This window comes from Myotis myotis, unplaced genomic scaffold (genome assembly GCF_014108235.1).
Source record: "Myotis myotis isolate mMyoMyo1 unplaced genomic scaffold, mMyoMyo1.p scaffold_m19_p_23, whole genome shotgun sequence".
Classification (NCBI taxonomy): domain Eukaryota; kingdom Metazoa; phylum Chordata; class Mammalia; order Chiroptera; family Vespertilionidae; genus Myotis; species Myotis myotis.
Window position 1 is genome coordinate 1,438,849 of NW_023416328.1, and position 25,635 is coordinate 1,464,483.

The following is a 25,635-nucleotide window of genomic DNA, read 5'->3' on the forward strand; positions in this document are numbered from 1 at the left end:
TGAGGCTGGGCTAGGAGGGGTGGCCGACATGACACGTGGCCGAACTGCAGCCACAGGTCCCTGCTTCAGCTGGGGAGGGGGCCACACCAACACGTGCTCATAGTTGGGGTCAATGGAGTCCCACGTTGGAGCCAAAAGAGCAATTGTGCAAACACAGAATGAGAGAGACCGGTTGGCGGTGGTGGTTCAGGCAAAAAACATGTGGGGGTTCCCCTAGCCCAGTGGTCGGCAAACCGCGGCTCGCGAGCCACATGCGGCTCTTTGGCCCCTTGAGTGTGGCTCTTCCACAAAATACCACGTGCAGGCGCACATGTACAGTGCGATTGAAACTTTGTGGCCCATGCGCAGAAGTCGGTTCAAATTCACTCCCGGACCTGGCCCTGAAGAACTCGCGAGCCGCAGTTTGCCGACCACAGCCCTAGCCGGTTTGGCTCAGTGGACAGAACGTCAGCCTGTGAGCTCAAGGGTCCCGGGTTCAATTCCCGCTCAGGGCACATGTCCAGGTTGTGAGCTTGATCCCCCAGTAGGGGGAAAGGCAGGAGGCAGCCGATCAGTGATTCTCTCTCATCATTGACGTTTCTATCTCTCCCTTCCTCTCTCTTCCTCTCTGAAATCAATAAAAATATAGCCACAAACTTAATTTAATACGCATGAAGTTCATTATAGCTGTTATAACTGCATTAGTATAAACCTGGTCTCTTTGTCAACAGACATATTCCTCCTCGGTTTTTTTTAGGTTTTTTAAAAATATATTTTATTGATTTTTCACAGAGAGGAAGGGAGAGGGATAGAGAGTTAGAAACATCGATGAGAGAGGAACATTGATCGGCTGCCTCCTCCACATCCCCCACTGGGGATGTGCCCGCAACCCAGGTACATGCCCTTGACCGGAATCGAACCCGGCACCCTTCAGTCCGCAGGCTGACGCTCTATCCACCGAGCCAAACCAGTTAGGGCATTCCTCCTTGTTTTGATAGAGAAATACACCTATGTTACTGTGATCCCCTGATCACGGCAGGACTTTTTAATTCAGCCCTAGGCACCACACTAACTAAACACACAAGGGCCAACAGAGGGCCCAGGGCTGTAGGAAGTCTACACGGATCGCCTATGAGGGACAGGCAGGAACCAGGCAGGGCTGCACCGTCCAGGGAAGACTAAGGAAAGAATGGGCTGTAAGCTTTTACAGACACAGGTGCAGACCGGACCTGCCCTGCACGAAGGGGCAGCACAGGGATTACACACGGAAGTCACAGAGGGGCAGCACAGGGATTACACAGGGACAGGGTCGCAGAGGGACGGGGCCGCAGGGGGACGGGGTCCCAGGGGGACGGGGTCGCAGGGGGACGGGGTCGCAGAAGGACTGGGCCACAGAGGGACGGGGCCACAGGGGCCGGGGCAGGGGGACAGGGCCGCAGAGGGACGGGGCCGCAGGGGGACGGGGTCGCAGGGGGACGGGGCCGCAGAGGGACGGGGTCGCAGGGGGACGGGGCCGCAGGGGGACGGGGTCGCAGGGGGACGGGGCCGCAGAGGGACGGGGCCGCAGGGGGACGGGGCCGCAGAGGGACGGGGCCGCAGGGGGGCGGGGCCGCAGGGGGGCGGGGCCGCAGGGGGACGGGGCCGCAGGGGGGCGGGGCCGCAGGGGGACGGGGCCGCAGGGGGGCGGGGCCGCAGGGGGGCGGGGCCGCAGGGGGCGGGGCCGCAGGGGGCGGGCTCGCAGGGGGCGGGGCCGCAGGGGGCGGGGCCGCAGGGGGGCGGGGCCGCAGGGGGACGGGGTCGCAGGGGGACAGGGCCGCAGAGGGACGGGGTCACAGAGGGACAGGGTTCGGTTCAATAATTAACCCAAGTTAGCCACTGGACGGTCGAGCCAGACTCCGGCCGAGGTTCCGACAGGGAGGGAGCTGCCCCAGGCGGAGGCGGGATGAGGACACAGTGCCGCTGCGGCCACTCACCCTGTGCAGGTACCGCATGCAGCTCTCCTCCTCGTAATACTCCTTCAGGGAGTTGTAGCCATGGAACTTCCTGCGGCGCACACGGAGGAAAAAGACAAAACAATACGTTCATCAGACGGGAAGGCGGAGTGGATAGACTCCGGCTCCGGTTCCTGCACGAACTGGCCAGGCACACAGTGGAAATACGTGGCACCAGCGTTAGGGTTCAGAGCCCCCGGCTCTGGCATCTGGGTTCCAATCCTGACCCTTCCACTCACTGTCTGTGTGGTCTCAGGCAAAGGGTTTAACCGCTCTGGCTTCTCCTCTGTGAATGGCGCTGAGCACAGGGCCTGCCGTCACGGCGCTGTGAGATTTCTGACATTAACGCGTGTACCAGCACCGCTACCGGCCCAGAGAAACTACTCACTAAGTGTTATCGACAGTGATTATTGGCGGATGTCACATCTTCCGAGAGAGTGTAAAGCCCGATGTCACTAGAAGCTAAGAAACAGAAACTCAAAGGCCTTTGCCAGGACTTTCTTTACAACAGTCTTCGTGGCAGAGTAGCCCCGGCCACTGTGAACTGAAATGACGTGGTTCCGAGGAGAAATGAGGGAGTCAGAGTCCCCGATTCCGGCCGCCACGGGGCAGTCAGACGGGAACGGACGCTGACCAAACCTTCAGCCGGGTCTGCCCCGGCTCTGAGCGGCCTGGAGCTCGGATCCCGCAGCCAGTCCGCCCACCACAGGCTCTGGAAACCTCCGCTCCTCCTGACACACATCAGGGCGCCTGTTGCTTCTATTCTGACGGGTCTTCCCGACATCCTTCCTCCCCCGAAGCGGTGGGTCTCTGTCCCCACCAGGATGCGGGCACATCTCTGCCCGGAGGGACCCGGCAGCTCAGGCTGGACTATCAGGACCCCCCGCCCCCAGGGAGGGGAGGCGCCGGGCCCTCCCCCAGGGCTTGTCTTCCCGAAACCAGTCCCTGTGGTCTCAGGGGCCGGAAGCCCTCCCCGCCTCAGGAGGAGGCTGCCCAATGGGAACATCAGCCGAGCTGCCACTACCCAGCGCTGTCAGAGCGGAGGCGCTTTAGGGAGAGTGGACGGGCATTCTCTCTCCGGCTTCACAAAACTCAGAAGATGAACGGGGAACTGAAATAAGCTGGGGTTTGTTTGTTTTTCTCATTAGACACACCCGTCTGAAGAGAGGGAGGGTAGAATTCATTCTCGCCTTCTAACACACCAGCAATTTCCGAGTTTCTCAACAGGCCTCTTTCAAGGTGACTTGGTGTAAGAAGGTGACTAAGATCCCATAAGAAAGGCAAGTGCAGATCCCGTAGGCTCAGGTCAGTACCTGCCTTTTTTTTTTTTTAAGTCTTTATTTTTATCTCTCTTTTTTTTTTTTTGTCAATCCTCATCCAAGGATATTTTCTCATTGATTTTTAGAGAGAGTGGAAGGGAGAGGGAGAGACAGACAGAAACATCGATGCAAGAGAGACACATCGATTGGTTGCTTCCTGCATGTGCCCTGACCAGGGCCAGGGAACCTGCAACCAAGGTACGTGCACTTGACCGGAATCAAACCCAGGACCATTCAGTCCACAGGCCGATGCTCTATCCACTGGGCCACACCGGCCACAGCGTGCCTATCTATTGAATGAACCCAAGCTTGCTCTAGACCAGGCCTAAAGGTGTCAAATGATCATTAAATAAAAAGAGGGGCTTAAAAAAATGAGAGAACGACGAGGTCAGAAATCAACCTGACCTTTTCCGGTTAAGACTAACTGGAAACTATTGGTACCAGGAAGGAGGACAGTGTCAGGGTGCCGACCTCGGGGCCTGGAGGGGCCGGACAGGGAGAGGGAGATGGGTGAGGTGGACGGGTTTGTGTATTACACTCGGAGGAGTGTCCACGCCCCAAAGAAAGAGGCTCTGTCTTTTTTCCTGCAACACACAGCCCTCTTGGTCTATTATTTTTTACTTCTGATAGAGACATAGGCAGGGACAAGAAATACTTCCTTTTCCTTTCCCTCCACTGCAGATGGAGATGTGTGGCGCCTGAGCCCTGCCCGGCATGGAGCATACGGGCGGGGTGAGCACTGCGGGCAGCTTGGGTGTGACCCCAGGCCCCCGTTCCAGCCCAGTTCCAGCCCCCGTTCCAGCAGGGATGCAGAAGGAGGGGGCATCCTCTTCCTACTTTCCAAGAGAAACTACAATTTTCATTTTCTGTGAAATCTGTGGGGGTTTTTGTCTTTTTCCCCCCCTCTTCTTCTATTGTTTTTAAACACTGGACATGTATTCAGGGGTGAAAAAAAAAGCCCCGAGCACTAAAGAGGGCAGAGAACCCGCCCCCCACCCCCAGCTGCTGGACAGCCCGGCCTGCGGCCTCCCGCCTGGCCCCGTTCCCGAGCGCGAGGACCCACCTCATCACGTTGTCGTCGATCTGCATCAGGGACGTGGCCATGTAGAGGCGGCTCAGGTCCGAGTCCTCCAGGGTCTGGGGCTTCTTCACATGGTCCCCAAAGAGAGCTTGTCTAGAGGGAGACACAAGGCAGAGGAGGACACGCGGGTGAGAAACCAAGCAAATCCCACGCACACTGGAAACACCTCCCATCTCATCGCCGGGGCTCCACAGCGCAGCTGGAAACCATTTTTAATTTAAAAAATGCTACAGCGGACAAGAACCACAGCCGAGCCGCTTCCCGGCCCGGAGGCAGGCAGGCAGGGACAGCGCGCATCTGGGGGAGTTAGAACAGATGCCTCCAGTCCTCAGACTTCTCTGAGGAGGCGCTGGCGCTGTTGACTTGGGAATAACTGCCGGAAGATGGGTGTCAAGACCTCATTTTCCTTCTCAGGGGCCGCTAGACAAACTCCAGATCGGGGCTGAGTCCCGGGCGGCTATGACCAGGCCTTCCTGGCGGGGGAGGAGGTCCCGGGCGGGCAGTCACACCGTGAGCGGTGGGCAGTGGACCGAACAGTGGGGCCTCGTGTTTACATGGGCGGTGACGGTGCCCCTCTGCCAGAGCCCCTTTCCTTTTATGAGTTGTTTCTGTGCTTACCAAGGCAGACAGTAGTTAACCCACTTAACATGCGGCCAAATTAGCCCCGTGTACGCCATAAGCGTCTGTAGACGCAAGCAGTGGACCTTCTCCACATGCCATGTGTGTCTATAAAAAAAAAATTTTCCCTAAGTGGCAGCCCTGACCAACTTTAAAATCTTTTTTCCTGAGAATTTTCAGCTGAAAATATTCAAGAACACCTGAATTGGGAGTAATATATTTATTTTTATAATATTCATTGCAAATCGGTTTTTTTTTTTGTTTGTTTTTAAAAATATATTTTATTGATTTTTCACAGAGAGGAAGGGAGAGGGATAGAGAGTTAGAAACATCGATGAGAGAGAAACATCGATCAGCTGCCTCATGCACACTCCCCCTTCTGGGGATGTGCCCGCAACCAAGGTACATGCCCTTGACCCGAATTGAACCCGGGACCCTTCAGTCCGCAGGCCGACGCTCTATCCACTGAGCCAAACCGGTTTCGGCAGCAAATTGGTTTTTTAAATTAAATTCAAAATATCGCGGCGTGTGGGAATGGTTTCCGATTTGGACGCGTGGCAGTTAACTGGTTAAGGCTCTCCAACGTGTGAGCTGCAAAGCCAATATGTACTCAGTAATCATTTCTATTCAGGATGACAAGAAGGGTCAAGGTTAGCGCCACGTGAACCCACCCACAGGAGCCCCCTCTGGGTGTGTGGCCAGGACGGCAAGCACCACAGTGTTAGTCCTTGAAAAAAAAAGAGAGTAAGTAACTGGTCATTCAGTCAAATTGCCTTTTCTCGGAGGGTGCTAAGAACACCCTAAAAATGTATTGTTGAGAGCCCATTACCTGCCAGCCTCTGGGACTCAGAAGATATTGATGATAATCATAACAGTGAGTCATGCTCCTATTACTGAGAGCTCCCGCACGCCGGGCCTGCTCTGAGCACTGGCCAGGGCTACCCCCCTGTCCTCCCCCCTCGCCCCAAGGCTTCTGAGCAGGAGAGGCCGGGAGCACGGAGACCTGACCCCACAGGTGGCACCAGGCGCTGGGCTCCTGTCACACTGCTGCTCGGTCAGACGCCCAAGACCCCCAACCACAAAGCCTCCTACGGGGAGAGGTTCCCGAACACTGACCAGCCGCCCAGGACGGCCTGGATTCACTGGGAATGATGACAGCAGCCAGCAGGGCACCTGCATCTCCCCCGCCCCTGCATGTTCCCTGGAGAAAGCAGAGTCCGGCCTTCAGCGACGCCCGAATGAGCCGCCGAGGGAGGCCCGTCCCCCGAGGGAGGCGACGCACCTGTGCGAGAGGATGATCTTCTTCATGTTGTCGGCCATGAGGAAGTTGTAAAAGCGGCGGCACTGGTCCCACTGCATGAAGGTCTCCTGGGCCCTGAAAGAACCACAGGAGGGTGATGGGGTGCGTCCTGGAGAGGAAATGGCGGGGGAGGCAGCAGGCTGGGGGGCTCTCGCCCCTGACAAGTGCCTGCAGAGAGCAGCTGCTCCCTATGGTGGCAGGGGGCCTCGACGGCACTCGCACTCTCTGCGTGGAAAACGTCAGAGACGTGCAGAACATGAGCCCAGGAGAAACCTCTCCGGGGACACAGGCTGTGTTGGTGACACTCCCGATACCTCTTCCGGCACCTAGGCCTCCTCTTAGTCGCAGAACCTGCTTCGCTGGCAGGGACCCCTTTCTCTGTTTGGTCTCCTACCTTGCACACATTTTTCGGGCTTACTGCGGGAGTGTGGGAGGGGCGGGTGGGTGTGGGGACGAACACTGCAGGCAAAAACCTAAAGCAACTCTCGCTGCTGTTCGGTGTGAGCCCCGAGGCGGCTGCCACAGTGAATGAGCAGGAACTTGAACTACGGCCCGTCTGACCCGACCGGGTAGTTTGCCAAGCCCTGCACGAGCCACTTCACCCGCTAAATCTCAGTTTCCTCATCTGTCAAATCAGGGGTTTGATCTAGAGCAGTGGTCGGCAAACTGCGGCTCGTGAGCCACATGCAGCTCTTTGGCCCCTTGAGTGTGGCTCTTCCACAAAATACCAACTTCTGCGCATGGGCCATGAAGTTTCAATCGCACTGTACACGCGCGCCTGCACGTGGAATTTTGTGGAAGAGCCACACTCAAGGGGCCAAAGAGCCGCATGTGGCTCGAGAGCCGCAGTTTGCCGACCACTGAGCTAGAGAATCCATTTTCACACCCGATTGCTCTATAGCTTGTCCCATCACAGGCCGACAGAGGCTGCCCGGGGGACCCCAGTGGTGTCTTCATTGCTTTTGTTAATGGTGGACGGGAGTCTGTAGACAGGATTCTGTAGACCAGGATTAGTGGTGTTAGAAATGAGTCTGTCCTGGCCTTGAAAGTCATAATGGAGTTCAAATGATGAATTACACGGGAGAGTGCCCTAGCCTAGTGGTCGCCAACTTTTTGGACCTCACGGACCACTAGTGGTCCGCGGACCACCGGTTGGTGACTGCTCCCCTAGCCGGTGTGGCTCAGTGGATAGAGCGTCGGCCTGTGGACTGGAGTCCTGGATTCGATTCTGGTCAAGGGCACATGTCTAGGTAGTGGGCTTGATCCCCAATAGGGGGCATGCAGGAGGCAGCTGATTAATGATTCTCTCTCATCATTGATGTTTCTATCTCTCCCTTCCTCTCTCAAATCAATCTATATGTATAAAAGCCTCCTGATACCGTCCAACCGGTCGCTATGATGTGCACTGACCACCAGGGGTCAGACGCTCAACACAGGAGCTGCCAAGCTGCAGTGACTTGGCAGTTGCGGTTCTCAGGTGACGCACCCAGAACCAGAGAGGAGGAAGCCCGATTCTGGGGTGTGTCACCTGAGAATCGTCCTCTCACAATCCAGGACCCCTCAGGGGAAGTTGCAGAGCCGGTTTCGGCCCGATCCCCGCAGGCCAGGCTGAGGGACCCCACTGGTGCATGAATCCGTGCACCGGGCCTCTAGTAAATATATATTTTAAAAAAAGAATTAAAGCAGAGAGTTAGACGGAGTCTGACCACACACATTTCCAGGGCTAGTGGGCTGCCACTCATGCTGAGGGAACGTGTAGCATCCACCAGATACCAGCAGCTTAGGGCATCGGTGTCCCTCCCTTGCCGGCTCAGCACAGCTCAACGTGAGCTTGTCTGGTGGCAGCAGCTAGACTTTGCCAGTACAGCAAGCGGTGCTGGCTTTGGGGCCTTGGAAGGGCTCTAGCTAGAAGGGAGGTGCTCCTGGGATGAGAAGCCTGAGAGAGGGGATGGATGGCTGACAAGCGGGGCTATAGACTCAGCCAGGAAGGATCTGCCAGAAGCAAGACATCCCATGTGGCCCCGAGAGGCAGGCGAACTTTCCCTGCTCCTTCCTGGCAGGAGGGAAGCATGGCTGCCACCATCCCAGGGCCGAGAAGGCTCACTGCCCTCAGGCCACGGTGGGGAAAAGGTTACACTGGTTTAAAGTAAGGCTCTGTCCTTCAGCGAGGAGGTCTCATGCTAACGCTGAGGGGAGCTGAGCTCCGGGCAGCACCAGCACATGGGACCATGGTGTCTCCCTGACCTGCCCCCCAACCCCGAGTGCAGGGCCTTGGGACCTTAGGATACAGTTGCCTCTTTCTCCGCTCATTGCGAGAAGTTGTGTGACAATAGCTATTCTAAGTGTGGAGATCTCTGTAGCATCTCACATTTTTTTTTGTTCCCTAGCTTCTTTTTTTAAAAAAAATATATTTTATTGACTTTTTACAGAGAGGAAGGGAGAGGGATAGAGAGTTAGAAACATCGATGAGAGAGAAACATCGATCAGCCGCCTCCTGCACACTCCCTACTGGGGATGTGCCCGCAACCCAGGTACATGCCCTTGACCGGAATCGAACCTGGGACCCTTCAGTCCGGAGGCCGACGCTCTATCCACTGAGCCAAACCGGTTAGGGCCCCTAGCTTCTTTTTTAAAAACATCTTTTTCTAAGAAATTAAAGGATAGTTGCACAGTTGGCGTGGCTCAGTGGTTGAGCATCGACCTATGAACCTGGAGGTCATGGTTCGATTCCCAGTCAGGGCACATGCCCAGGCTGCGGGCTCGATCCCCAGTGTGCGGTGTGCAGGAGGCAGTCAATCCATGATTCTCTCTCATCATTGATGTTCTCTCTCTCTCTCCCTCTCCCTTCCTCTCTGAAATCAATAAAAAAAATATTTAAAAAAATTAAAGTATAGTTGACATACATTATATGAGTTTCAGGTGTACAGCAGTTACTTGACATTTACATACCTTACTGTGTGATGCTGCAGTAAGTCTGTCACCCTACAAGTTATTATGACAATGCTGACTATATTTCCTGTGCTGCATCTATATCCTCGTGATGGTTTGTTTTATAACTGCACGTTTGTACTTCTGATTCCTTTCACCGTTTTTGCTCATCCCTCACCCTCCTCTGGCAGCCATCAGTTAGGGCAGGGGTCCTCAAACTTTTTAAACAGGGGGCCAGTTCACTGTCCCTCAGACCGTTGGAGGGCCGGACTATAGTAAAAAAAAAACTATGAACAAATTCCTATGCACACTGCACATATCTTATTTTGAAGTAAAAAAAACAAAACGAGAACAAATACAATATTTGTCTTTGCATGTGGCCTGCGGGCCGTAGTTTGAGGACCCCTGCGTTGGGGTCTCAGCTTCTTAAACCTTCTTGGCCTCAATTCCAACACCTTCCTTTGCCAAATGCGCTGAGCGGGTGCCCTTGCCAACAGCAGGTGGCGCTACTGCTGCAAAATGAAAAAAGGCTGTCGAGACTATTTTGTTCATTGAAAAAACGCAGGAAAAGAAACGTCCCACATCCCCTACGTATCAAATCCATTGCTCTCTGAACACAAATCAGTGTTCACACTGATTTCACAGTGCCTGGTTCAGGATTTTCCAGATGACTGAAGGCTTGCCGAAAACTGGACCACGTGGTGGGGAGAGCAGCCGAAGCTCTCAGGCCAGGCTGCTCCCGAGCCCCGGGCAGGCTCTGCTCGCCTCTCTGCTGTCCCAGGGACTGGGCAGGAGGGACCCTGGTTACTCTGGTTACAAGATGGCTGTGAACTTGGAGTTGGTTCTTTCTAGCCAAGCCAAGACCAAGGCATAGGTCCTTTCAGCTGGCCCTCCAGAGAGTAGGGGGGACAGAGAGGAGGGTCCCCAACAGGAGGAAGAGGGGGCTCACCTAGTCCTGCCAACTAGAGCTGGAGAGACCACGGAGGTCCCAGTCCAGTGACTGCTACACGTGGCTAAATATCAGGAGTCGCCGTGAAATGTGTCCACATGCGGATTCCTGGCCACAGGCTCCAGATTCATGAGTCAGAATCTCCAGGAGTGAATTTACTTCTAACACAATCTCCCAAGTAAGTCTCCATGAAGTGGGATTGACACCATTCACCAGACTGGCCTTTGTGGCCCCTGATCTGAACCGACTCTTATCTTACAGTGAATAATGATGATGATCGTGAGCAGTGGCTGACTCACATTCTAATCCGTCGTACCCATCAGTAACACAAAAGAACAGCCGTGGGCAAACTACGGCCCTCGGGCGTTTGAAATGAATAAAACTAAAAAAAAAAAAGACCGTACCCTTTAATGTAATGATGTTTACTTTGAATTTATATTAGTTCACACAAACACTCCATCCATGCTTTTGTTCCGGCCCTCCGGTCCAGTTTAAGAACCCATTGTGGCCCTCGAGTCAAAAAGTTTGCCCACCCCTGCGTTATAATGAAGTGAGCACAGGAAACAATATGTATGCATTTGAAGAGTTTGGAGGTGTGTGTGTGTGAGTGTGAGTGTGTGTGTGTGTGTGTGTGTTTGTGTGTGGACAACACCGATCTGGGGTTGTGGGGGGGGACTCTGAGCAGACAGTAACCCCTCCCAGGCTCATCCTGCCGGGCTCTGCTGCCAGGAGAGCGAGGGGCGAGATAACCCTTTCCCCAGCAGGTCACCCCCTCTGTGCTGCTGCCTAGGACACCTGAGTGAGGAATGCTTGAGGGGGAGGCACAGCTGAAATGACTGCCACAGGTCCCTTCCAGACGCTACCCGAGACCCGACTCTTCCGTGGACAGGAGGGATCTGGGGTCATAAGGCCCAGCCGCCGGACGCTGGTTAGCCCATATCCAGTGCCCGTTCCTAACCCCCCGTCGTGCAAAACTCCTGCAGCACAAACAGAGGAAGGCTTTCCACAGACTCCGCAGGGAAACGGCCGCTGGAAGGGAGCTTCGGCTCATCCAGCTACAGACCTGGTCCTAATACAGCTGCATGGACAGGCTGAAGGGGTCTGATAGGGCCACTCCTGTGCTTGACGCGCAAGCAACAACCCAGAAACCTCCGCTCGGTCCGCCACAGCACCTCCCGGGGGCTTTGCGAAGCAGCGTGAGGTGCATTGGGGCATCTCAGCAAACACGTGCTAACGGAAGGGCCCCACGGGAGACAGGAGTGGGGGCGCGGGGTGGGGTGGCTCACCTCAGCGCGCTGTACCCCTGGCACACGCTGACGCAGCACAGGACCTTGTCTTGGTTCGCCTGTGTCTCCCCCAAGTATTTGCACACGATGTTACCGCCCAGGCTGAAGCCCACGACGACCAGCTGGGTCAGGGGGTATGTTTTCTTGATGTAGTTGACCATGGCTCCGAACTCCCAGGTGCAGCCTGTGGGCAGAAAGGTGAGGACGCGCCGTCATGTCGGGTGCGACAAATGTGACACGGGGGAGGGGATGCCAAGATATTAACAGAGAGAGAGAGAGAGAGAGAGAGAGAGAGAGAGAGAGAGAGAGAGAATGTGTGTGTGTGTGTGTGTGTGTGTGTGTAAAGAGAGACTCAGACAGACAGGTCTCTGGCCCCTGGAGAGAAGTTCCCAGATCCCCCAGGATAAGAGGAAGCATGGCGTTAGCAGTGCCCATGGAGGAAGGTACCAGGTATCACACACGTGTAATGCTCCTTCCAAGGCAGGTTGTGAGAAGGCTGTGTGGACGCGCATGGAAATCAAGAAAGGTTCAGAGAGTGCAGGAGCACACGTGGTCGCCCACAGATGAAGCAACCGCAAGAGCAAACCCTCTGGGATCAGCTTCTTAGGCTACAAATAGGACGGGATGCTGTTCCCATCTGTACAGTGATTCGTGGGGTTAAGAAAAGTGCCAGGTGGCTGTTATTAACGGGACCTTCTTGGGGAGAGGGAAGGAAAGACAAGCTTCAGTCCAGAGGGATGGCCCGATGCTCTGTGGGACTGGGATCTAGTGCTCCTGGTGACGTAAGGACAGGGGGCCGAGGGAGGTGGTCCATTCAGACACACACACAGGAGACCTATGGACAGAGAGGCGTGAAGGCCTAGTTTGCCCAGGAGGAATGATCTCGACGGGGGCCCCCTGGGAAGCGGTGCAGCCATGTTAGGTCTCAGCAGCTCTGATTAGAGGAGCAGGTTGGTGACCAGACATGGGTGAAGGGATGCATAGGACCCTTCTAAGGCCCGACCCCAGACTCAGCCTAAAATAAAACCTCACAGGGAACGGTAGGGGCTGTGGCAGGAAACATGTGCACGACAGACCAGCATACAGAGTTTGGATTTTGTGTCTGTTTTGAAAAGCACAGATCGTTGGTCCAGCAATTATATCTTTGGGGACTTTACTCTGCAGATGTACATACAGATGCACACGCGCGTGCAACGATAGGAGTGCAGGAATGTCCACGCCAGTCCTGTTTGTAGCAGCAAAGGACTGGAAACAACCTACATTTCCACCCACAGAGGACTAAATTGCTGTGAAAAAGAACGACACGGAGTCTGACCTGCTGACGTGGAATGACTCGGCGCCATCTTACTGAGGGGCAAAAACAAGGGCAGAGGAGGACTGGCACCATCGCACGTGTGTACTTGGGCTCTAAAGGGATTAGATGTGCACACATGTCTGGTTGAATGATCGCTGAACAACTGTAGCAGACATTAATTTTCTGGGGAGGAGGCGGGGGAGACTGGAGTGGGACGGGACATAGTTTTACTCATTGTACAGTGGGGCCTTGACTTACGAGTGTCCTGACTAACGAGTTTTTCGAGATACGAGCCGTCTCTCGGCCGATTTTTTGCTTTGAGTTGCGAGCTATAATTTGGGTTACGAGCCAGCTTCAGATACCCCACCGATAGTTGGCGCAGCGAACGTCACAGTGAACGCCACATCAGCCCAGCATCACGTGTCTCACTTGCTCACTTTTTGATTTGACATACGAGTAATTTGAGTTATGAGCTTGGTCACGGAACGAATTAAACTCGTAAGTCAAGGCCCCACTGTATTCGGACGTTTGCATTGGCTATTAAAAATAAGTAACACGCCGAAACCGGTTTGGCTCAGTGGATAGAGCGTCAGCCTGCGGACTGAAAGGTCCCAGGTTTGATTCCGGTCAAGGGCATGTACCTGGGTTGCGGGCACATCCCCAGTAGGAGATGTGCAGGAGGCGGCTGATCGGTTTCTCTCCCATCGATGTTTCTAACTCTCTATCTCTCTCTCCCTTCCTCTCTGTAAAAAATTAATAAAATATATTAAAAAAAAAAAATAAGTAACACAATTATTTTTAAATACATTTTTAAGTAAAAGTCTTGCTTTCTCACCACCTGATTCCTTTTAGACACATCTTCCTTTACTCAGGTTTGAGACTAATTATTTGAGAGCTGGAGCAGATGCTGGGATGTCACTGGGGCAGGTACGAGCCCCGGGTTTGCCACACCGCTGAGGAGCAATTACGGCTAATTGGGTTGGCACGTTGGGAGGCTCGGTGTAATTAAATGCAAACGGTCTGATCTGGATCAAGGGCCAGCCCTGCCTGATGCCGGACAAGCTGCTGGTGTTTGGTGAAGAGCTGCCGCTCTCCCCGGCCAAGGACAGGCAAGGACGTGTGTCTGCCCAGCCCCAGGACCGGCCTTCGAGTAGGGGCTGCGTCCTCCCCGGGTCTCCGCCTGATGCCAGTTACCGAAGCCTCAGTGTCTGCGGGCCCCTCCCTGGGCTGGTTCACTAAGAGCCCTGGCAATCTGGTTTTGAATGCCAGGAGGATTTTAATGAGGTTCTAGGTCTCTAATCCCTACGGGATTAGCACCAGTAACAAGATTTAGTTGCTGCAGCTTCTTAAAGCCACGATGAAATAGGAGACATTAACCTGGCCTGAGCGAGATGAGGGCGACAGGGCCGCCTTGGAGAGGCAACCTGCTGGGGACAGGAAAGTCCTTTTTCCTCAAGCTCCCCCCCAAACAAAGGCAGAGTTAAGGCTGCCCGAAAGCCACTGTTTCAAATGTCACTAACATGACTAAGGAGGTTCCCAGGCAGGGACCTGGAGACGGCTGTTCCGTGTGGCTGGAGACTTTGAGTCATCGCTGTGTCCTGCAGAGAATGGGCCTGGCACAGGGGTGTGTCACCAACGTGAGCTGGGTAAGAGGGGCGTCTGAATCATGGGGAGTGAGAGCACACCAAGACCTCGGAATGTGACTGCACTTGGAGAAAGGGCCTTTAAGATGATGACGTTAAAACGGGGTTGTTAGGATGGGTCCTAACCCAGTATGACTGGTGTCTCTTTAAGAAGAGATTAGGCCCTAGCTGGTTTGATTCAGTGGATGGGGCGTTGGCCTGTGGACTGAAGGGTCCCTGGTTTGATTCCAGTCAAGGGCACATGGCCGGGGTGTGTGCAGGAGGCAGCTGATCAATGCTTCTCTCTCATCATTGATGTTTCTCTCTCTCTCTCTCCCTCTCCCTTCCTCTCTGAAATCAATAAAAATGTATTTTAAAAAATTAATCATGACATTAGGTGCAGAAACAAAAGCCGACTCCCACCCCCCCGCCTTCAGTTTCTGCCCCTGTGAGATGGGGTGGTTCAGGGCCCGTCTGTGTGTCCCACCGTCTCTCTCTCTCTCTCTCTCTCTCTCTCTTTAATATATTTTATTGATTTTTTACAGAGAGGAAGGGAGAGGGATAGAGAGTCAGAAACATCGATGAGAGAGAAACATTGATCAGCTGCCTCCTGCACACTCCCCACTGGGGATGTGCCCGCAACCAAGGTACATGCCCTTGACTGGAATCGAACCCGGGACCCTTCAGTCCACAGGCCGACGCTCTATCCACTGAACCAAACCGGCCAGGGCTGTGCCACCGTCTCTTGAAGACTGGCACAAATTCTACACTGAGAAGAGGCAGGCGGGAGTCACAGCGCACTGGCAGTGGGGACAGAAACCAGGAGACCCACGTGCTGTGGCCCCTGCTTACTCACCGTAGGTGAACATGCGTGGCGAGGTCAGTTCAATGTTGGGCAGGGCGCCCAGGTGGTTGAGCACAGCGCACCGGTAGCCATTTTTCTGGGCGTAGTCAACAAAGGTTCGGATGTACTGCTTCTCGCTGTGGTTGGCGATCCCAGGACAGATGACCATGGTGATGTCATCTGCAGGGTGGCGAAAGAGATCCCGGTAGATCCATAAATAATCAGCGACACAATAAATCAGGACACGATTACACGTCACTGGCTTAGAAAACAGTAGGAGGGAATTTAACACACATCCTCTCCCTCACTTCTCTGGGAAAGGATATTTTTCCCTTCTAGCTGGAGCTGCCTCTCAAACTGTTTATGGGGAAGGGCAAGTTTTTAAAATGGCCAATCTGTCATGGACAGACACTTTTGAAATATACAATAAAAACTGTTTACTAGAAAAATGAAGTGAAAGAAAAACCCCACACATAAATCTCAATTTTTGATTATTAGACTCAACAGATACAAAACTATTCTGCCAAGTTGCTAAACAAGTTTCTGAACATTACTTTTTAAAATATACATATATTTTTATTGATTTCAGAGAGGAAGGGAGAGGGAGAGAGAGATAGAAACATCAATGATGAGAGAGAGAATCATTGATTGGCTGCCTCCTGCGCGTCCCCCACTGGGGATCAAGCCTGCAGCCTGGGCATGTGCCCTTGACTGGAATCGAACCCGGGACCTTTCAGTCCGCAGGCCAATGCTCTATCCACTGAGCCAAACCAGTTAGGGCTGAACAGTACTCTTAATTTCTGTAAGAAATTCTGTATCAATGAACAAATGATCAAATGGTTTGCACAGACCTCTTTGACCCAACAGCTTTTCTTGCAGGTGTTCATCCTAACTTGTACATTTGCCAAACAACGAATGTACAGTGTAGACTTCTAGTGACAAGGGAAAATACTTATAATGTCTACTAATTCAAATTTTGGAAAAACAATGTACAGAATGGGAATAAATAAATAAAAATGTTAACAATGGTATGCTGGGTGGTGGGATTATAGGTGATTTGTGCTCTCTTTCAAAAATGTTTCTGGCCCTGGTTGGTTTGGCTCAGTGGATGGAGTGTCGGCCTGCGGACTGAAAGGTCCCGGGTTCGATTCCGGTCAAGGGCATGTGCCTTGGTTGCGGGCACGTCCCCGGTGGGGGGTGTGCAGGAGGCAGCTGATCGATGTTTCTCATCGATGTTTCTAGCTCTCTCTCTCTCTTCCTCTCTGTAAAAAATCAATAAAAAGTGTATTAAAAAAATGTTTCTGTATTGCTCTACTCGGTTTTGCTCAGTGATTAACAGCATCAACCCTTGGGCTGAGGGTCACGGGTTCGATTCCCAGTCAAGGGCACATACCTTGGTTACAGGCTTGATCCCTGGCTCTGGTCGGGGCACGTGTGGGAGCCAACCAATTGATGTGCCTCTCTCACACTGATGTTTCTCTGTCTGCTCCCCTTCCCTCCCAATCTCTCCAAAAAAAAAAAAAAGTTTCTTTATTATCTAAACTTTCTAAAATGAGTATTTTTATTCCTTTTGTAGATAAAAATCAGAAAATCAGAAAAGAAAAAATGGGCTGTTTTTCTTAGAGCATTTATTGGATGGGAATTCTCTCTTCCCCAGACCCACCACCATCGACCCTTTGTGGGGACAGGGGTGATAGAAGGACATGAATGAATAAAGCAAAGAATCTAAGTGTTTCCCTTTTCCACTTTCCACCTCCGTCCAGGGGGAAAGAGCAGGCTGGTTAAATTACATTTGGTGCTTTCTTGGTAGAAGAAGTATGAGTATTAGAAACAAGAGAAAAAACATGTCACTGGGCATGGCAGAGACATAAATACTTGAAAGATCAGCTGGGAGACTTACAAACACAAGGTGAACTCCGAACCTATCATTTATTCATTCCTTCTGGGACTGTTTATTGGGAATCTGCCGTCTGGACTCTGGGGCGTCTTACATTCCGGCAGACAGATAATAAACAACCACACAAATAAGTTTAGAGAGTGGCAGGTGCCCTCCAGCACTGACGCGGGAAGGCAGGATGGATTTCCTGGGAAGGAAACACTCGTTAGGGGAGGCAGGGACCGTGCCTCTGAGGAGGGGGCATCGGAGCTGAGACCTGAATGACAAAAGGAGGCAGCCACGTGCAAGTCTGGCGACGAGCATTCCAGACAGAGGGAACATAAAGTAACCCTTCGTCACTAGCTACTCAGCAGTTCTTTTACTTTAAGTAACTGAGAGTTAAAGTATGTTTAATCCACTCATAAATTTTTAAAAAATAGATTTTTATTGTTTTCAGAGAGGAAGGGAGAGGGAGAGAGAAAGAGAAACATCCATGATGAGAATCATGGATCGGCTGCCTCCTGCACGCCCCTCACTGGGGATCGAGCCCACAACCTGGGCATGTGCCCTGACCAGGAATTGAACTGTGACCTCCTGGTTCATAGGTTGATGCTCAACTACTGAGCCACGCCTGCCAGGCCACCCATAAATATTGCTCGAGCTTTTATAAAATAAAACTGGGTGCCCCTGCACACTACAGAACTCAAAAGACATGTTCTCTTCTGGCCGGAATGGCATTCAGATGGGGCTGCCATCTAACTCCACTTCCTCCAAGACCTCACTGTGAAGCATTTTATGAGTATTCATTGTGCCGCTGGACAGAGCAATGGAAATAAGAGGAGTCTGTGAGAAACAGGCATCCCAAGCCCCTGCCTGATACATAGACCTTAATGTGTCTTTTTGTGCATGGAAACCTAAGGAGGTACCTGGGAGCCTCTATCTGCTGCTTCCCAACCAACACAACCAGCCTACACTGCGTCTCTAAGCTTCAGCTCCGCCATCAGTAACGTAGGGACAATAAGGCTCCCCCCTGCTGAGGATTAAATGAGATGATAACACATATAAAGCACGTACGACAGCTCGGCTTCTGCTGCTGTCATCAAGCCAGAGGCCTGGTCCTGGGGAGCCTGGGCTCCGAGTTCTCCCTCATCCCTTTGCACCAAGCTCTGTCTCTCACAAGAGGATCAGAAACTGCATTCAACAATGCCTGCGAGCTGCACATGGTGACCGGCCCCAGGCGGCACCTGCCAGATGCTCCTACGGGATATGTCTCAGATTTCTTACCAGCCCTGGATACAATGCCTGGTAAGAGTGGTAGCAGGAGTGTGTGTGCACACATTTCCCCACCACTGACTAGTGCTCCTTCTCTGAGTGATGGCCCGATCCTACGTAGACCTACACTCACTCACCTCCAACACAATGCTCAGCCACGGGCTCGAAGAGGTCGAAGGTCGAAGTGGCGCCATCGGACATGGTGATGAACTTCCGGTGCCCATATGGATGTGGCGACCTCACCCTGCCCATCTTCCCATACAAAGCTGTTTGGATGTGTCCACTTTTCCCCCAGATCAACGGTGGAATGTATCTAAGAAAGAAGGAGACGAGAGGTCAATTTTCTCCACATTCCTCGAATAATGCTCTCAAAAACCTTTGCGCAAAAACAGTCTTTAAAACTATTTAAGATTTTTCCTGACAAATTCTGTACACTAAACATAAATGAGATTTTTTAAGACCTTATATCCATGCCATGATTTACCCCTCCCCCATTTATATTAATACACCCTGTATCTGATTAGCTTTAGAAATCAGCGAGGACATGCTTATCTGGACGGGATTCCAAATTTAGGGTGTTCAGTAATTCAACATAGGTTATTTCCACAACATAGAATAAAAAGAATAAAAAGAACATTTGATACATTATGAACAAGTGCTACATGACAGGGTCAGCCTCCTTATCAAGTGAGCGAATGTACATAAAGCAGTAGCACAGAGCCCACACTCACGAATGCTCTCTTCTTCGCCTCCCCTAACACCACAGTCCACAGCTGCGGGGGTTATTCCTCTCACCAAATCTGCTCTGTTACACCGGGAAGGGCTGCAAACTCTTCTAAGAGCCTGTGAGTGCCTGGGGCGTCTGTGTCGGGGTGGGAGGGCATTGTAAGCCCCACAGAATGCGCTGGAAGGGCAGAGCAATGTAAATATTGGTTGAACTGTTGAAGGATAAAGGCTGGTGAGCCTACGCAAGGCATGACGCCACCTTAACAACTGTCCTTCATGAAAACTTGGAGTGACTGGTCCTGGGGTAGGAAGCTCAAAACCCACAAGCTAATGACTGGGAAAACGAGACACGCCACATTGCATTTAGGAAATGTTTACATTTCACAACTACGGTGCAAGAGGATCCCATTTACGGAAACGGCTACTGGTTTTTCTTCTGCAGCTTTAAGCCCAAGCGCGACAGTTGGCCAGGGTTTATGTTTTATATAAACTAGATCCCTATATCATAAAATGGTAATGACACCAGTCCTTCATCTCTGTACCCAGTGGTGAGCATTCTATTAACAGTTTACCTTAACCTATTTGTCAATTCATGCCATCACTTCCATCAGGCCAGATGATCCCAGAATTCCTTCTTTAAAAAAAATTGTACTTATATACATATATATTTTTTATTGTTTTCAGAGAGGAAGGGAAAGGGACAGAGAGAGAAAAACATCAATGATGAGAGAGAATCACTGATCGGCTGCCTCTTGCACATCCCCCACTGGGGATCGAGCCCGAAACCTGGGCATCTGCCCTGACCTGGAATCTAACTGTAACCTCCTGGTTCATAGGTTGATGTTCAACCACTGAACCATGCCGGCTGGGCCTAGAAACTCTTCTTTTTTCTTTCTTTTTTTTTTTTTATAAAATTTTCTTTTTTGCTTTTTTCCCTTTTCTGGTTTTTGTTGTTTTTTTAAAATATATTTTATTGATTTTTTACAGAGAGGAAGGGAGAGAGATAGAGAGTTAGAAACATCGATGAGAGAGAAACATCGATCAGCTGCCTCCTGCACATCCCCCACTGGGGATGTGCCCGCAACCCAGGTACATGCCCTTGACCGGAATCGAACCTGGGACCTTTCAGTCCGCAGGCCAACGCTCCATCCACCGAGCCAAACTGGTTTCGGCAGAAACTCTTCTTAAATTAAACCTGGTTTGCTCCTTTTTCTTTCTTTTTTTTTTTTGGTAATTCATTAAATCTACACAAACTTAAGAGATGTGAAGCTATCGCCTGAAGCAAGTCAGTTCCCAGAGGAGCTTCCTCTTTGGGGACGGGGAGGAGAGGGAAGAGTATTTTAAGACCCAAGAACATGAAGCCACTTGCCAACATGAAGCCACTGACCACAGGTCCAAATCTCAGAGCAAAAACCATGGCGTTAGGAAAGCAGATGAAGGCATTTATAAGAGACTAGAGGCCTGGTGCACGAATTCTTGCATGGGTGGGGTCCCTCGGCCTGGCCGGTGATTGGGGCCATCAGGGCCATCTTGTCTAGTCCCCATTGGGGCTGATTGGGGACGGCCAGCCCGGGCGAGGGACAGTGGGGAGGTTGGTCAGCCACGGGAGGTTGGGAGAGCACTGACCACCAGGGGGCAGCTTCTGCATTAAGCGTCTGCCCCCTGGTGGTCAGTGCGCATCACAGCGACCAGTCGACGGGTCATAACAATTGCTTAGGTTTTTATATATAGAGATACTGACAAATTAATATGCACCCTAACAATGTGAATTCGGCTGTAGCATGATTGGAGTCTGGCTACTGTGTTCTTTCAGGCTATTTAGCATCATTTTCAGACTGAATTAAAATTCAGCCTGAGATAAAATTGTCAAGATATGTATACACGTGCATGTGTGTGTGTGTGCATGTGCGTGTGTGTGTGCGCGTGTGTGTGTGTGTGTGTGTGTGTGTGTCTCTAAGCAACTGCCTTGGGATCCTGAGACCTTCTCAGTTCAGCTGTGCACAGTGGAAGTTAAACAATCTTTAGTTTCATGACAATTACCACCTACTGATCAAAGACTGCTTTTTAACTGACTTCCCAATAACACAACACCAGGGTTTACAAAATTGAAACTGTGGGCAGCCTTTACTGTGGTGGGGTTTTTCAGTGTTTATGTAACTCATCCACATACCAAAAAAGTTGCAAAACAAAAAACCAGAATCGGTGCCTAGTCACCTGGCCTAGTTAAGGGAGGAAATATGGACCAAAACAATGAAAAACTTAGAAATGTATATAAACACACAAGCACTTAAGAGATACCACTGAAAAGGTACATGGAGGAATATGCTTTACCCTAACTACCTTCGTGGTAGTTGTCTAAAAACATAGCTGCCAAGTTCCACCTATTCCTGTCCCCACAGGCCGTCTGTTCCCACGGGACCTAGAAGCCTCCCCATCCTGTGTGAGTGCAGGCTGCCTGCGACTGGTTTGGGCTCGCAGAGTGTGTGGTGGAAGGAATGCGGTCAGATCTGGGCCTGGCCTTTCTCAGGCCTGGAGGCTTCTTGTACCTCCTGGGCCTGGCACCATGAGGAAGTAAGGAGTGGGCCTGGAGCATGTGAATGGAACTGAGAGCTATGTACATTTCACATTTTAAAATATATATTTTATTGATTTTTTACAGAGAAGAAGGGAGAGGGAATAGAGAGTTAGAAACATCGATGAGAGAGAAACATCAATCAGCCGCCTCCTGCACATCCCCTATTGGGGATGTGCCTGCAACCAAGGTACATGCCCTTGACTGGAATTGAACCTGGGACCCTTCAGTCCGCAGGCTGATGCTCCATCCACTGAGCCAAACCAGTTAGGGCACATTTCAAATTTTAGAGAAACACTACATTGCCTCTCTCAAAAGACAGAGCAATCACCTAGCCGGTGTGGCTCAGTAGTTGAGTGTCGACCTAGGAACCAGGAGGTCATGGTTTGATTCCCAGTCAGGGCACATGCCCGGGTTGTGGGCGCGATCCCCAGTGTGGGGCATGCAGGAGGCAGTCAATCAGTGATTCTCTCATCACTGATGTTTCTCTCTCTCTCTCTCTCTCTCTCCTTCTCCCTTCCTCTCGGAAATCAATAAATACATATATTTTTAAAAAGACAGACCAATTGACACTCCCACCAATTGGGAGTACCTGTTGTTTTCTTCACCCTCATCAATAATTGGTGTTATCAATCTTTTACTTTTTGGCCACTTTGATAAGCCAAAAAAATGGGTATTTTATTTCAATTTTTATTTAAGTTTGACCCAATCTGTGAAAACAGTTCCTTATTTGCATTTCCCTGATTCATTTATTTATTAATTATTTGTATTTCTTTTGTGAATTGTCTGTCCATGTACTTTGTCCATTTTTTTCCTTTTGATTTGTAGGTATTGTTTTATCACCTCGACAGTAAGTCATTATATATTATGTTGCGAAGGTTTCTACCCAGTCTATCGTATATCGTCATTTTTATCTTTTGTCTTATATAACTTTTATATAGTGTCTAAATTTGCTAGTGTTTTTCTATTAAAACCTTTGTGTTTTGCACTTTTTTAAAAAAGAGCTATCCTAACACCCAATTATAAATATATTCCCCAACATTTTCTTCTATTACTCCTGCCGTCTTTAAAAATATATTGCCCTAAATCCACTTATTTCTGTAAAGGATAAGAAGTAAATGAATTTTTTCCCTAACAGTTACCTACCTGTCCTTCCACCATAAATCGCCCATCCTTTCACTGCTGATTTCAACTGTCACTTTAAATATATAACAAGTTTCTACCCTACCTGGTTTGGCTCAGTGGATAGAATGTTGGCCTGTGGACCGAAGGGTCCCAGGTTCAGTTCTGGTCAAGGGCACGTACGTCAGTTGCAGGCTCCTCCCCGGCCCTGATCGGGGCGCATGCAGGAGGCAACCAATTGATGTGTTTCTCTTACATCGCTGTTTCTCTCTGTCTTTCCCTCTCTTTTCCACACTCTCTAAAAAAACAAAGAAAAAAATATATATATATGTGTCAAGTTTCCAATTAAATATTTCGACTTGTTCCCATATCTCTGTCCTGGTCCATCTGTCAATTTGTCTATTCTTGTGTCATATGACACTGCTTTCAATACCACAGCTCTACGGAGTATTTCGAGAGCTGATAGTGCAGGCCTCCGCCACTCCTTTGCAAACTTTCTTGGCAGATTTTTGGCGTTTTATCTTCCAGGTGAACTATAGGAGCAGCTTGTTCTATGAAAATCTTGGGGTTTTTAATTAGAAACACATTCTGCCTTGGGGAAAACTGACATCTGTACAATTCTGACTTGTCTCACCCAAGAGCAGGGGCACTTAGGCCCTACAGTAAGACTTTATAGCTTGCTGCATGTGTCGATGCTGTTTTGACTACACTAATTTGCATGTACTTCACGTGTGTGTGTGTGTGTGTGTGTGTGTGTGTGTGCTTGTTGTTGTTTTTAGCTATTCTTAGAGTCAGCATCTGGGCTTGTTTATTCCTAATTGTCTGAAAGCAGAGGCAATGTCTTCTAGTTTAGTAACCACATGGGTTTTTGTCATATTGTACTGTGGCCAGTGGTTAGTAAATGCTCGTCACTAAGCAAGCAGCTAGACCACAGCACAATACAGAGGCCAGCCTGCCCTTGTCTTCTGGACCTATTTATAATCAGCATCTGGCTGTACTAACAGGACTGCCCCTGGGACAGACCGCAAGGGAAAATCTAGACCCCCTCCCATCAGACACACACAGACGAGTTCACATGAGCAAGGACAGATGGTTGGTGGGCTGTTTTAAAGAGAGTTGAAAAAACAAAGGTGACTCATGCTCTTCTTTGCCCTAAATCTGTGGGTGACTAATTCTCCCTAAGGGGACCCAGGTCCCTTGGCTGAAGATCAAACCACTTTATGGCTGTTGAATCCAGACGTAGGTCCTCAGAGAGAGAGGCCGTTTCTGAGCGCTCATCTCTGAGGCGAGGCCTGGGTTAGGTCCCTCATTGAGTCTCCACAACAGCTCTGAGCGATGGTATCACCCCCATTTTACAGATGAGGAAAACAGAGTCTTGACCTGCCTGGTCTCACAAAGACCGGATTCAAGGCCAGGTCTCTGAGTTCTGTCCAGAGCTCACACTCAAGACTTTGTAACTAGAAGTCAAAATAATGAACATCTTTTCGTTTTTTTTAATCCTCACCTGAGGCTATTTTTCCATTGATTTTTAGAGAGAGTAGAAGAGAGAGGGAAGACAGAGAGAAACATCGATGTGAGAGAAAACACATAGATTGGTTGCCTCCTGTATGCGCCCTGACCAGGGCTTGGACCAGAGGAGCCTGCAACCAAGGTACGTGCCCTTGACTGGAATCGAACCCAGGACCCTTCAGTCCACAGGGCGACGCTCTATCTACTGAGCCAAACCGGCTAGGGCAAAATAATGAACATCTTTGTGCCTGTTTTTTTCCTGTCTGGTCAACTGTTAGAACGTTATATTAAATCCCGTTTAGCCAAGTTGATAATTGAATTTGCTGGAACTTCTCTTTGGTGTTATTCATGTACTACATTAAACAAACAAAAAACCCCAAACACATTTCTTTGATTTTACATGTTTTTGCACAGCTGTAACCGACTTTTTGATGTTAGTGAAGTTTTTCTGCAGGAGATCCATCTGGGGGTACTCAATGCGAATATTCACACTTGATTATTCCTACGATGAGGATGAGGCCGGAGTGTTAATAGAATCACACTGAATATGTCCCCAAAGAGAACGAGGCCCAGGAGAGGGGGGAAAGTAAGAGCGAGAGGACGGAGGTGCTTCAGGAAAGGTGAGAGGTGTCTGATTTCGGGAGGCATTTTTTTTTTGCCGCTCAGCGAGGGAGAATAAAGTAGTCAGGATGAGCCCCACTGGGGTGGGGGGCGGGGGGAGACCCTGCGAGCAAAGCTTTGTGGCAGCTCCAAAAGCCAGAAAACTGAGCTCCAGGCCTTCCTGTGTGTGTGTGTGTGTGTGTGTGTGTGTGTGTGTGTACATGTCTCTGTGTGTGTGTACATGTCTGTGTGTGTGTGTGTGTGTGTGTGTGTGTACATGTCTGTGTGTGTGTGTGTGTGTGTACACGTCTGTGTATGTACACAAGCTTGTGTGCACACAGGGGAGGTGAGGAAGCAGGGAGGGGGCAAAACCCTTTAGGGTTTAGGGGAACATTCTGTAGACACTTATCCTGGATCCTGACCTGCCAGAGCCCCCCCCTCCATGGGCCTGGGACCCAGGACTCTTGCTGCTCCCACCACAGACCCCTATGGCTCCCTCTGTGGCCTCTCTGCCCCATCCAGCTTGACTGACCTGAGCCAGGAGGGCAGCAGCAGGTCATCTGTGAGCCCACCCCATTGGCTCCCCCTTCTCCGCTGGGATACAGCCCCCGGAAGTCCCTCCTCCTCAGGAGGCAGATGTGGAGTGGACCCTGCACCGGCCGCCCAGTCCTGTTGGGGCATGACCGAGGCTGGGAAACGGCTCCATCATTAGCTTCGGGAACTGCCATCTTGGCCAGCGGCACATTC

General features: G+C 51.0%; 1 protein-coding gene across 3 annotated transcripts in view; it reads right to left on the reverse strand.

Annotated features, from left to right (window-relative positions):
- Positions 1-25,635, reverse strand: part of ABHD2 (abhydrolase domain containing 2, acylglycerol lipase) — a 67,551-nt gene that overhangs the window by 4,132 nt on the left and 37,784 nt on the right. For all 3 annotated transcript variants that reach the window (XM_036355544.1, XM_036355541.1, XM_036355542.1), the window contains 6 exons: positions 18,497-18,672; positions 15,224-15,391; positions 11,452-11,635; positions 6,271-6,363; positions 4,353-4,463; positions 1,953-2,022 (listed from right to left, as the gene is read on the reverse strand). In XM_036355544.1, coding sequence (XP_036211437.1) covers positions 1,953-2,022; positions 4,353-4,463; positions 6,271-6,363; positions 11,452-11,635; positions 15,224-15,391; positions 18,497-18,611 — 741 coding nt within the window. In that variant the 5' untranslated portion in view covers positions 18,612-18,672. The remainder of the gene's footprint in view (positions 1-1,952; positions 2,023-4,352; positions 4,464-6,270; positions 6,364-11,451; positions 11,636-15,223; positions 15,392-18,496; positions 18,673-25,635) is intronic.